The sequence below is a fragment of the Mytilus californianus genome, unplaced genomic scaffold, assembly GCF_021869535.1.
Source record: "Mytilus californianus isolate M0D057914Y unplaced genomic scaffold, xbMytCali1.0.p SCAF_4, whole genome shotgun sequence".
Classification (NCBI taxonomy): Eukaryota; Metazoa; Mollusca; class Bivalvia; order Mytilida; family Mytilidae; genus Mytilus; species Mytilus californianus.
This window is the reverse complement of record NW_026262690.1, coordinates 111247798-111262774: the sequence shown is the minus strand read 5'-3', so window position 1 is coordinate 111262774 and position 14977 is coordinate 111247798. Positions and strand designations below refer to the sequence as shown.

Genomic DNA, 14977 nt, shown 5'->3' with positions numbered 1-14977 from the left:
TCGAAATGAAATAAACCAAAGAAATCGATAACAAAGATGAGTTTGTGCTTTGTACATTATGTAATGAAAAACTCTGCTCATTTCGATGCCTATAACGTCATTTTAAGGGTGTCCCGCTGTTACAATTTTGTTTTGTGCTCGTCTTTGAAATCCCAGTGCGGATTAAATAGTAAGTAGAATGTTATATAATTCTACAACTGTATTTTATACCTTTAACATAAAGTGGGGTTTTAGACGTTTTTTACTGTTAGAGAAGGAAGATCGTCAGAAGAGTTTAGAGAAGGAGGAGAAAAAATGTCCAAATTAGCTACTCAACCCGTACACAAACTTTCTGCCTTCACTTTTATAAGATTTAACGGTTTAAAATGGATTTTAATAATATCAGAAAATATATACATGTCCTAAAGAAGCTCTCTGAAGTCATCATTATGTAACTGCGGTGCTACTTTAAAAGCATCGTCAGTTTTCCCGTGTCCAATAAAATGTCCTGATGGACAAAATAATTCAAAGTATAATTCGGAGGCTTTTTATTAAACGAAATTCTACTACAGATCTCAAATTTTTCACACCTGTTAACTGATATAGATGGAAAAAACATTCAATTTCCTCTAAAATGATATGATATGTACTTTTGTTTGAGCTGCAGATAGAAAATCAGAAACGATCTAAGATGTCCAATGACATGTCCCCATAGCCTTAATTTGACATTCGCGTTATAATAACGCTAAACTGTATATGACTTTCCTTGCATATTTGGCATAAAATAATTTCATGAAATGGTCTGATCTATATAAGATAAATTTCTCGTCTAATATGCATTAATATATAGATCCGCATTGTATCAAGGATTTAAGATGTCGAAATATTTAACTCGGATGCTGCATAAAGACAATGATCCGCAGTCAACCGTTTACATATGATCACACTCGCACTTTTATAAAGGCAAGATACATTGAAAATGAAAATGCAATCAAAAGTGAGCTAATCTTAATTATCCCTCTAAGCCAGATTATAAACGATTCTGTTACATAGGCATGCGATGAGACTAGTATATTAAGATTGAAACTTTTATTTTACATTTATTTTAGAGAGAGAGTATAGTTGTCCGACAAATATGATGAATTGCACATAAACATGTAACAGGCTCCAGTATATTAATTTACAGACACTCCCAACTCGTTCGAAAACAATTCTCCGTTTACTGGACCCCACATCTTCCAAAATTTCTTCATTTCCTTATTTTTTCAAAGCGTATACTTTGCGTGAAGTTTATCTTTTTTACATGAATATCCAATTTATATAAATAGACTATATTGAATCCGCTATGTATATATATTGAAAACTGTCTTAAGAGACCACTAAAGGGAGAGCAAAATTGTGGTTTCATATGACTAGTGGTCTTTTACACCTTCAATCTATATGAAATGTACTACATAGGGACCTACAGTTTATGGTCTTATAACACAGTTGTTTGCTGAATACAGGTGGTTTCTTCGGCAGGTATGATGTAAAGATAACAAATTGCCATACCATTTTCCTCTTCTTTATCATTAAATCAACCTCAAAAAGCCTGCAGTGTGGCTCGGTGGTTACCTCAAGCACTCCGGCTTCCTCATCCAATAAAACCGCCACGAAATAGCCAATAGTGACGAATGTGGCGTTAGACACCAAATAAATAAAACCAATCAATCTACTGTGTGCAAATTTTCAATTTTTGAATACAATAGATTTTTTTTAATTTTCGCAGAGTACAACAATAGACAGAAGCTCTTTTCCGCTTTCAACTTCATCAGGAGTACTCAAATTCAATATTATGAATATAAACGTTGACAAATGAAATTAGAATCTACATGCAACAAATAATTTATTTTTCTTTATCAACAAATCTATAGAGCTATTGATGTATTTGATGAATATTAATTTAAAACTGATTTATTGGCAGCCAAGAGCATCACTATCACACAATCAGCCACACTCAGGATTAGAATTGACAACATCTGAACAGCAAGAGAGTACAACCATACCAGAAATTAACACTGGTACACAAGTAAAGACAAGAACACCAAATTGCTGCATGCCAATATCTTCCCCTTTGACACAACCAGAGGAACATTTTCCTCCACCACCTTCTTCAAATTACCCTCCTGGATATTCAGGATGTAGCCTCACTGTCTTAGCAAATTATGGCAACAGACTTCCAGATATTTCAAGTATAGTTGGTCGACCTTCATCATACAGACAGATACCAATTAATGCCTTACAACAGCCAAATGGTAAGAGAAGCATTTCTAACCATCGGTTATTTGAAATACATTTAGACTGTGTTTTGCAATTAATTAAATGATATATGTATTCTTAAAGTCCTTATAATTACATTACATAGAAGTTGCATACAATTCCCTTATTATTATACCCCCGCTTTAAAAAAAAGGGGGGGTATACTGTTTTACCTCTGTCTGTCCTTCCGTCAGTCCGTCCGTCAGTCAGTCAGTCCGTCCGTCCCATGAATATTTTCGTAGCATTTTTCTCAGGAACTACTTGACAAGGATTTCTGAAATTTGGTTTCAGGGTTTATATAAGTACGTTACACAGTGTGATGCGTTTTCAGATTCATCACTCAACAGCTTCCTGTTTACCGAACACTTGTATTATTTTACACATGATAGCCAAGTTGAAAATTTTCGTCACATTTTTCTCAGGAACTACTTGACAAGGATTTCTGAAATTTGGTTTCAGGGTTTATATAAGTCAGCTATACCGTGTGATGCGTTTTCAGATTCATCACTCAACAACTTCCTGTTTACTGAAATATTTCGGCGGGGGTATCATCAGTGAGCAGTAGCTCACATTTTTACTTGTTTTGATTGGTCTAGGCATCTTCAAGAAAAAGTAAAATAGCAAACATACCAAACTCCAAGGAAAATTCAAAACTGAAAGTCCTTTATCCAAAGGTGGTGTTTTTTTTTTGTCGTCTGTGACTACACGACTGCTCTTTGTGTCAATATTTAAACAATACAAAGTTAAACAAACCAATGGCTTGATTTTACTTGTAATTTCATGGTTGTAGCTTAAAAATGTAACTCTTTTTATACGACCGCAAACATTTTTTGGGGTTCGTATTATGGTATGATGTCGTCGTCTGCGTCGTCCGAAGACACATTTGGTTTCCGGATAATAACTTTAGTTTTAGTGAATGGAACTCTTGGAATTAAACAAGAAGGTTCAATACCACAAAAGGAAGTTTGGGATTGATTTTGGGGGTTTTGGTACCAACAGTTTAGGAATGAGGGGCCAAAAAGGGGCCAAAAACAAGCATTTTTGTAGTTTCCAGACAATAACTTGTGTGTAAGTGTATGGATCTCACTGACATTGTACCACAAGGTTCCATATCACAAAGGGAAGGCTGGGATTAAGTTTGGGGGTAATTGCCCCAAACATGCAGGAATAAGGGGCCAAAAGGGGGCCAGAAACAAGCATTTTTCTTGTTTCCAGACAATAACTTGTGTTTAAGTGTATGGATCTCTCTAAAATTGTACTACAAGGTTCCATACTACAAAGGGAAGGCTGGGATAGAGTTTGGGGGTTCATATTACTCCAAAGGGGGTGGGGGGGGTTCAAAAAGATTGGGGGGATTTTTTTTTCAAAATTTTTTGAAAAGTTTCAAGAAAAAATCTTCATTTGCACAGTATTGCGCAATAGATTTTAAGATCTATGACCACATTTAATTTGTGTCAGAAACTTTTATTATGTCAAAAACTTGATCACAATCCAAATTCAGACAGTATCAAGCTTGAATATTGTGTCCAAATTTCCGCAACTGTTCAGGGTTCGACTTCTGCGGTCGTATCAGGCTGCGCTCAGCGAAGCATATTATTTTTGTAATTTTATAGAGTTGTAAAAGTGTTGAATGTGCTTACATTTTTAGTCTGAAGTGTATGTGGGCAATGCTTTTACCCCGAATAAAATTACAAAATGAAGCATTTCTATCTTAAATATTCGGTAGGAATTAATTTTAAGGAGAAGCTATCCATCCAATTAGATATTCAAAGTATCCTCTTATTTTTATGTAGTTAAAATCAATAATAATGAATATAATTCAAAGTTTAAAAGGTGTACTTAAAGGTCTTTAACAAATTACATGACATTCCAACTGCCAACATGTCTTAATCATTTTGTCCAACTTAGAAAATAACTTTGTATTTCATAGTGTTGAAGGTTTGTGAATATTTGTTCTGACAATGAGGGTCGATTGAATACAAAACTTTACAACAAAAGAGATGATTTCAGATTCCCAATTGTGAACTTTACATTTCTATGTAGCAACATTCCAGCAACGCCTGCATACGGAGAATATATTTCCTAGTTGGTATGATATTTAAGGGCTTGTGTTTCCTATCATGATTTCCTTGATAAGAGGTTGCTGCTCAAAAGGAATCTATTAAACCAAGAGTTCCAAGTGGTGAAGGTGAAATTGTCCCTTCGTAAATTTTACGGATATCATCACGAGTTGGTTGACTGTTCCACAGATGATAGATATGTTCCAAATGTTGTAATTACAATCCCTATTTTCTAGTTTGCAGACAATAACTTGTGGAACGGTGTATGGATCTCTCTGAAATTATACCAAAAGTTTCCATACCACAAAGGGATTGTTAGGATTTGCTTTGGGGGGGTTATGGCTCAAACCGTTTAGGAATTAGGGGCAAAAAAGGGGGAAAAACAAGGTTGTCCTGGTTAATGGACAAATACTTTAGTACAAAACATAATTTAAAGCAGTGTAAGGAAGATAATTCAAATACATCATTTGAATTACCTCCCTTACACTGCTTTTAAATTATGTATAAAGTAATGGTTAATGAACAATTATGACAATTTAAAACAGTGTAAGGGAGGTAATCCAAATACAACGTTTTGATTACTTCCCTTACACTGCTTTTAAATTATGTTTAAAGAAATGCATATTTATAAAGGAAGACCAGTAAAAATATCTGCAAATGTTGCATCTTTTTTTTTTACAAAAAAATCCATATGAAAGATTTGACACCATATTTTAAATTCTATTGTAAAATAGATTAAGTTAGCACTATGGTAAATTTAAATGGGTAATTATGGTTGCAAACTCCATTGGAAATTTGAATTGAGATTATGACCATATTTTGAGGGAAAGAATTTTTTCGGGGAAAAAGGGGGGTGGGGGGTGTAAAAAGAAATTGTGGGGGGGTCAATTTTTTCTCATTTCAGATTTCAGAAATTAAAAAGAATTATTCTTCAAATATTATTATTTTTTCAAATTTCAAATATTAAATTTCAAGAAGTAATCTTTAATTGCACAGTATGGCGTATTAGATTTGTAAAATCTTTGACCATATTTATTTATTTATTATGCCGAATCTGACCGTGTATTTAGATTTTTAATTTTGGGTCCAGTTTTCAAATTGGTCTACATTAAGGTCCAAAGGGTCCAATATTAAACTTAGTTTGATTTTAACAAAAATTGAATATATGGGGTTCTTTGATATGCTGAATCTAAACATGTATTTAGATTTATGATTTTGGGCCCAGTTTTCAAGTTGGTCCAAATTGGGGTCCAAAATTAAACTTTGTTTGATTTCAACAAAAATTGAATAAATGGGGTTCTTTGATATGCTGAATCTAACCATGTATTTTGATTTTTGGGCCCCATTATCAAATTGGTCCACATTGAGGTCAAAAGGGTCCAAAATTAAACTTTGTTTTGATTTAATCAAAACTTGAATTCTTTGGATTCTTTGATATGCTGAATCTAACCATGTATTTAGATTTTGGATATTGGACCATAATAAGTAAATTAAAAATTTTTAAGTTCTTGGACCACATTCATTCTGTGTCAGAAACCTATGCTGTGTCAAATATTTGATCACAATCCAAATTCAGAGCTGTATCAAGCTTGAATGTTGTGTCCATACTTGCCCCAACTGTTCAGGGTTCGACCTCTGCGGTCGTATCAAGCTGCGCCCAGCGGAGCATTTTATTAAAATTGGAGTTATCTTCCTTTTTTATGATTAAAGTTGAATCAACTACAATCAGTGCTTTATACAATGCAATGTTTAATTTTGCCTTCCACTGATAAATTAAAGCAATTTTTACCCTTCATTTCTAAAAATATTTTAAAGTCTTCTTTGAAAATTGGAGTTATCTTTCTTTGTGCACAATGGTAGTTGAATCAACTACAACCAATGCTTTATACAATGCAATATTCAATTTTACTTCCTACTGATAAATTAAAGCAATCTTTACCATTCAGTGCTTACAAGCACTTTGATTACCGTTCTAGGGTTATGCCCCTTTACAAATGAAAAAAATGCTGAATTTTTCGTTTCTGTTCTCTGGTTTGAGTTTGTCTTAACTAAACGTAATTTCTAAAAATATCAATGTCATTATTCAAGTAATTTTTAAAATTGGAGTTATCTTCCTTTGTCCATGATTATAGTTGAAACTTGTTCCCACCCATAGCATAACAAGTCTTTAGGAATCAACTACAATCAATGCTTTATACAATGCAATGTTTAATTTTGCCTTCCACTGATAAAACACAGATCAAGTTGAATTTGGGTAGTGTCACTTTAACCATTATTGAGTTATGCCCCTTTATAAATCGAAAGATTGCAAAATTTTTAGTTTCCATTCTGTAACTTTAGTTTGCCCCAACCAAACATTATGAAACCTATACACAATATTCATTACCTCAAAACTAAGATAATGTACAATTTTTTTGTTTCCGTTCTCTAACTTTAGTTTGCCTCAACCAGGTGTTATGAAACTTATACACAATGCTTATTACTACATTATACAGATTAAGTACGAAATTTAGTGGCGTCACTTTTACCATTCTTGAGTTATGTCCCTTTATAAACATATAGATTGCTGAATTTTTCGTTTCCGTTCTCTAACTTTAGTTTGTCTCAACCAAATGTTATAAAACTTATACACAACCACTCTAGAGTTATGCGTGTTTACAAATAGAAAAATTGCTGAATTTTTAGTTTCTGTTCTCTACTTAAGTTAGCCTCAACCAAATGATATGAGACTTACACACAATGCTTATTACCACAAAACTCAGATCAAGTTCAAATTTGGGTAGCGTCACTTTTACCGTTCTTCAGTTATGTTCCTTTATAACTATATGATATGCAAGCGGGGGCATCATCTGTGTCCACATGTGGACACAATCCACATTTATTCAGCCATGGCGTTGTCAGTTTATTTTCGACTTATGAGTTTGAATGTGCCTTTGGTATCTTTAGGCTCTCTTTGGTACTGGCATGAAAATATGATACTGTTTCTGTCCCTATCCAATATACTCTAATTCTCCTGTGGCTGTCCAAAGTTCCGCAATCTCAGACAGCCTCTATTACAGGACCTACCCTCTATTTTAATTGGCTGTTATAAAATTAAGTAAATGATTTGAAGTTAAGAAAAATATGTCCCTTTTGCAAAGCTCTTATTACTAATGTCTGGATTTTAGCTTTATTTATGAGCCTTTTCGGGTCTATCAACTTTTCAAAATTCATTATTTAAGATTTTAAACTATTTTGACCTCAAGCATTTCTGAAGAGGTACCAATTGTCCAAATGCATATGTATTGTAGTAAAATGTTATTTTTATGCCCCCGCCGAAGCAGAGGGGGCATTAAGTTTTACCCTTGTCCGTCTGTCCGTCTGTCTGTCTGTCCGTCCGAAAGTCCCAAAGTTGGTTTCCGTTCTCTAATGTTATGAAACTTATACACAATGCTTATTACCACATAATACAGATCAAGTTCGAAATTGGGTGGCGTCACTTGTCACTTTTACCGTTCTTGAGTTATGCCCCTTTATAAATATAAAAATTGCTGAATTTTTCGTTTCTGTTCTCCAACTTTAGTTTGCCTCAACCAAATGTTATGAAACTTGTACACAATGCTTATTACTACATAATACAGATCAAGTTCAAATTTGGGTGGCGTCTCTTTTACCGTTCTTGAGTTATGCCCCTTTATAAACATAAAAATTGCTGAATTTTTCGTTTCCGTTCTTTAACTTTAGTTTGCCTCAACCAAATGTTATGAAACTTATACACAATGCTTATTACTAAATAATACAGATCAAATTAAAATTTGGGTGGCGTCACTTTTACCCTTCTCGAGTTATGTCCCTTTATAAACATAAAAATTGCTGAATTTTCCTTTTTCGTTCTCTAACTTTAGTTTGCCTCAACCAAATGTTATGAACCTTATACATAATGCTTATTACCATAAAATACAGGTCAAGTTTGAATTTTGGTGGTGTCACTTTTACTGTAGTAGAGTTATGTCTGTTTCCAAATGGAAAAATTGATGAATTTTTTGTTTCTGTTCTGTAACTTTAGTTTGCCTCAACCAAATGTTATGAACAATACTTATTACCACAAAACTCAGATCAAGTACAAATTTGGGTAGCGTCACTTTTACCGTTCTTCAGTTATGTCCTTTTATAACTTTATATGATATGCAAGCGGGGGCATCATCTGTCCCATGGACACATTCCCCATTTATTTAATGTTAAAATAATTTTTATGGGTTAATTAAGTATCATAGTTTTCTTTATAGAATATCCACTGAAATATACAAAAGTACATAAGATATCTATAAATATAGATATTTTCTAAAATACAAAAGATTTTTTATAAATTTAAAAAAAAATTCAAATATATGGTGATATATTTTAATGAAATATACAAAACATCTTATAAATTATTCACGACTTCTCATTATGCACACAAAAATTGAAACATCAATGATCACTCGAGCTCCCTTTGAACAAAGCATTAAATATTCACCATTTAGAAGTATTTTTAGTAATCCATGGAACACCATCAAACCAATATGAATAAAAAGGAAATGTAGGGTGCACATAAATGATACATTAATACAATGACAAAAAAAACATGTAAAGGGGGGCATACAGTCTTGAAAGACATGATACAATATGTCTAAAACAGTTGGGATAAGTTTACACAATCAAATATTTTCCATCAAAAACCAATTATATAAATAACAAAGAACAAATTAAGATTGTGTTAATGATTCAAAAGAAATCGTCTAGAACGTAGAAATGATAACATCTAGAGGACCCACATTTCAAAAATTTAGAGGTCATAAGTGCTGGTGTGAACCGCAGTGATTTGATCTAACGTCATAGCAGTGGAATTGTCAACTTGCAAAAGAAACATGTGCAGCAGTAAAACAAATCTAATATTTAAAGCCTGTGACAGTCATGCAATTTTCTTGTGGGTTAAAATATAATATGTTTACAATATAGAAATCATGTTTCAGTCAAGAGTGTACACGAAGCCTAAGTTACTTGAATTTAATATAATTTAAGTTTTCTTTTACAAAACAATTTTCTAAGACTTATAGGTCAGCATATGTGTTGAAAGGGCCGAAATACCAATCTTCAAACATCATTCTCTCCCAGTAATTAAAAAGTTCTGCAGTTGTGCACAAGACATACAGCATATACTCAGAATCATAAGAGGGAACTTTCCATTATAGAAAATCTAACGTCTCACTTAGGACCCATTACCAACAAAAAAACAAATGCATTCAAAGAGCCACACAACAAATCATATCTCTACTTATATCAATTTTTTAACTTATATAAAAGATATGAGAAGTGAGGCTGTGCTTTTGCATGAAAAATACCTCAACAAAGTGAAATCTCATTGAAAAAGAAATTTCTTCCACGTCAGCCTTTACAAGACTACAACTATAACAGTCAACATTATTTTTTTTTTGTACGTTATTGCAAGTAATATTTAATAAAAAAAACATTGTCGGACTCACAATATAAGGGAGTTTTAAATCTACTATTTAAGGGCGGGGAACAAGAAAATATAAGAAACTGGCACCCGCTTACACTGCTGAATTGCGATTACAAAATTGTAGCAAAAATACTAGCAGAAAAGATTAAAAAATAGTCCTTCCAAAACTTATTCACCCCAACCAAAAAGGGTTTGTTAAAGGCAGACATATAACGGAAGAGAATAGAATGATACAGGATATCATAGAATATATTGATAATGAAGATGAAAAGGGTATAATTGTCTTTTTAGACCTACAAAAAGCCTTTGACAGGATGGAATCGGGATGGTTAGACTTCGTTATAAAGGAATTTAATTTTGTAAAGATGTAGGATAATCAGATTGTCAGTTGGCCAACATTCATAGAAACAAAAGTAAAAATAATATTTTACTAAAACTAAACTGAACAAAATCAAACAAAACTAAACACAATTACAACATGCAAATGAACACAAATAAATGGACATGCAAATGAAAGAATGATTACAAATAAACAAAAGTCACAAACATAATACACACAACTAAAAAGTTAGTTAGTAAAAATTAAAACAAATCAGCAAAATGTCTCATCACAGCTACTACCATACACTCTGTTTGGGGTCAAGATCTAGGACGTTGTTTAGAACATCTAATACTTTCAGATTGAATTAATCTAAACTTTCACTTTTTGTGGACAATTTTCGTGGTTGGGTTCAAATGCAAAAATGCAAAGACGTGTATTAAAACAAATGGCTACGTCTCAAAATATTTTTCAATTTCCAGCCCTATATATAGTGTCATATAGGCCCTTTTTAGCTCACCTGGACCAAAGGGCCAAGGGAGCTTTTCTCATCACTTGTCGTCCGTCGTCGCCTCGTCGTCCGTTAACTTTTACAAAGATCTTCTATGTATACTGAGCCAAATTTAACCAAACTTGGCCACAATCATCATTGGGGTATCTAGTTTAAAAAAATGGGTCTGACGACCCGGCCCGCCAACCAAGATGGCCGTCATGGCTAAAAATAGAACATAGGGGTAAAATGTTGATTTTGGATTATATTGGGTTGCTGCCCCTGAATTGGTAATTTTAAGAAAATTTTGCAGTTTTTGGTTATTATCTTCAATATTATTATAGATATAGATAAACTGTAAACAGCAATAATGTACAGCAAAGTAATTAAGATCTACAAATAAGTCAACATGACCAAAATAGCCAATTGACACCTTAAGGAGTTATTGCCCTTTATAGTAAATTTTTAACAATTTTTCATAATTTTTGTAATCTTTTACAAAAATCTTCTCCTCTGAAACTACTGGGCCAAATAGAATCAAACTTGGCCACAATCATCATTAGGGTATTTAGTTTAAAAAAATGTGTCCGATCACCCTGCCTTCCAACAAAGATGGCCGACATGGCAAAAAATAGAACATATGGGGTAAAATGCAAGTTTTGTCTATTATTCTGATAACTGTTATAAAAAGAGGAAATCTGAACAGGGTAAAATTGTTCAGAATGTTGAGCTCTACCATTTATCCATCAAAACTGCCAGATGATTTCCTGTAGGAGTTATTGCCCTTAAATGACAAATTTTACCACTTTTTTGATTTTTGCCTTTTATCTTGAAAACTATAAAGATAGAGAGAAATTTTTAAAATGCAAAAATGATCAGAAGGACATTTTCTACAAATTAGTCTTATCATTGAAATCATCAGTTGACTCCTTATTAGAGTTATTGCCCTTTGATGCCGATTTGTACAATTTGTTTTGCGTTTTTGTCTTATATCTTAAAACTTATAATAGAAAGAAACTTGAATATACAAAAATGAACAGCAAGACATGATCTATAATTAAGACAAATGGGGGAAATTGTCCGATGACTCCTAATTGGAGTTATTGCCCTTTAATTACGATTTTCCCCTTTTTTGGCGTTTTGACTTATATGATAAAAATTATAATAGATAGATAGAAACTCAAATAATCAAAAATGATAAGCAGGACAAGACCTACTAACAAGTCAAATTTTGCTGATATAATTAGTCAGGCATGGGGCAAATTACATTGCAATGTAATGCATTACATTACAATTACTTGGACAAAACCAGCATTATATTACAATTACAATTACTTTACCAAAGTAATGCATTATATTACACATTACATTTTATAAATTTTATTATCAGAAGAAACATACATACATGAGTTGTCTCATTGGCACTCATACCACATCTTCTTATATCTATATAAAACTTTTTATAGTGCAATCTTGGTAACTATTAAATAGAAATTATAAAAATCCTTTCATTGCCCTATAGACCAAATGACAGCAGTCAAACAAATGTGATTAGCTTCCTGAAGGTTATCATACAATTTTTAACATACATCCTTGGCCTTAGTCTGTATCAATTTAGATGAGAGATGTTTCCGGCTGGGAATTTGAAAGTTTGGGTTAAGATTTTCTATAAATTTCTTGAACTTTTGCTTTCAATTGTTGAAAATGGTAGTAAATCACTTCTAGCAATATACTCGAAAAGTGAATCTATTGCTTTGTTTTGCTTTGGGTCATTTAATTGATATTTCTGAATACTAGATGGATTTACAAAGTTTGCCAAGGTTGATAGTTAATCTGGGTCAGGCTTTTATATTTCGAAGTATACATCTCTGTGTTTTCTCACAAAAGAAATAACAGAAATGTTGTAAGGAATTTATTCTACCATTATGTTTTTTTTATTATACTGTTAACTTAATCTCAATGTTAATTGATTACTTTAAAATCACAAATTCACTTGTCAAAAGAAAAGAAATGATTGCTATACAAACTAATTAGTGGTGTTTGTCAGGTGTCAATTATCAATCATTCAACTTATTTCTTTCATGTTTAAATATCATGTATTGGTTTTTCAATGACTATAATGGTATATAAAATGACTGCAAATAAAAAACAATTTTACTTTTGTATGTTTAGAAATAGATCTGTTTTAATTATTTATGTTTTAGTATTAAGGTAAGATGAAGAAAATCATAAGTTTTACAACAGTTCAAATTTACACTTTTTGTTAATCCTTTAACTAGACATTGATTTGTGTTTAATTTTCCTATTTTCTTAAAAGAAAGAATACAACCGTAGTACTTATTATCCCTGAAATTTGTAGCAATAAATAGCACTATCAGACAAGAAGTAATGCTATATAATGCCATGTAATGCATAAATTACATGCATTTTTAACCGGATTTTCGAAGGAAATATCGGTTATTAAAATGGTGATATACGGCGGGCGGCTGGGCGGTTTGGCGGCTGCCAAACAGTGTCCGCACAATAACATGAAAACGCTTTAACAAATTTTTTTCAAATTCAGATATGTTGTTTCCTGGGACTTAATGAAGGTCTCTATTAATTTTCAAGATTTTAGTATATCTCCTTTGTGAGTTATCGCCATTTTTAATATCCAAAAGTAGAATTTTTAAATATTTTACTGTTGTTATTATGTTATGATTTGTCTTATCTCAGAATAAAAATTGGAGTGACAGATTTATTTGAAAATTATCTATTTCCTAAGTGGTAATGATTATAAGCTATATCATTAGACATTTTGAAGATTATTACATTATTAATTATGTTAGAGTACTATGTTAAACAACCATAGTTCTGTTCAATTAGATATTATAAATATTTCAGCATATGATAATGATTTATTTTTATTATTAATTAGATCTTGGAAATATTTTAGCATATGATAATCATTGGAGTGACAGATTTATTTGAAAAATTTCTGTTTTCTGATAAGATCTGTAGGACTGTATATATACAGTTTTAAACGTACTAGTATTACTGTATAAATGAAGTTTGGAATTTACTGTTCATTATTAGACATTTTGTACATAATTAAGTGTCCGTTAATCATACATATTCTTACCCCTACCCCCCTTCAATTTGATAATGTGCTTTTATCTTGTAAACGGTTGAGATCCCTACTAAACCATATATATTCTTGTATGGGACAAAAAAACAAATCAAATGAAATATTGGGATAGTCCTCGGGTTCACAGCTACCCTCCTTTTTTTTTGAAAACTTGTAAATGTGCAAGCTCCCCACCCTGAAACCATATATATTCTTGTATGTTACAAATCAAATGAAATAAAAGGTGAGTCCCCTGGGGTCACCCCCGGCGTGTATGTTTGAGAACTTGTAAACGGTCGAAATCCCCACCCCTAAACCATATATATTTTTGTATGGGACAATAAAAGAAATCAAATGAAATATAGGGAAAGTCCATTGTGGTATCCCCCCCTCTCCCCTTTCTGTTTGAAAACTTGTAAACGGTCAAGACCCCCACCCTGAAACCATATATATTCTTGTATAGGACAATAAAACAAATCAAATTAAAATATATGGCGAGTTCCATGTGGTCACCCCCACCTCATCCTGTTTGAGAACTTGTAAACGGTCGAGATCCCCACCCCTAAACCATATGTATTCTTGTATGGGACAATAACACTAATCAAATGAAATATGAGGAAGTCCAGGGGGTCACCCCACCCCCCCTTCTTTTTGATAACTTGTAAACGGTCGAGATCCCCACCCCTGAACCATATATATTCTTGTATGGGTCAATAAAACAAATCAAATGAAATATTGGGGAAGTCCATGGGGGTAACCCCCACCCCTTCTTTTTGATAACTTGTAAACGGTCAAGATCCCCACCCCTGAACCATATATATTCTTGAATGGGACATTAAAACAAATCAAAAAAATTGAGGGGAAGTCCCCTTGGGTAACCCCCACCCCCTTCTTTTTGAAAACTTGTAAATGGTCAAGATCCCCACCCTGAAACCATATATATTCTTGTATGGGACAATAAAACTAATCAAATGAAGTAAAAGGCGAGTCCCCTGGGGTCACCCCAACCCCCTCCTGTTTGATTGCTTGTAAACGGTCGAGATCCCCACCCCTAAACCATATATATTCTTGTATGTTACAAATCAAATGAAATAAAAGGTGAGTCCCCTAGGGTCACCCCCGGCGTGTATGTTTGAGAACTTGTAAACGGTCGAGATCCCCACCCCTAAACCATATATATTTTTGTATGGGACAATAAAAGAAATCAAATGAAATATAGGGAAAGTCCATTGTGGTATCCCCCCCC

The 14977-nt window shown here is 32.9% G+C and overlaps 1 protein-coding gene across 1 annotated transcript in view; it reads left to right on the top strand.

Moving 5' to 3' along the window:
* Window positions 1-14977, top strand: part of LOC127739139 (uncharacterized) — a 61842-nt gene that overhangs the window by 29694 nt on the left and 17171 nt on the right. The window contains exon 4 of the mRNA XM_052250731.1: window positions 1943-2273. Coding sequence (XP_052106691.1) covers window positions 1943-2273 — 331 coding nt within the window. The remainder of the gene's footprint in view (window positions 1-1942; window positions 2274-14977) is intronic.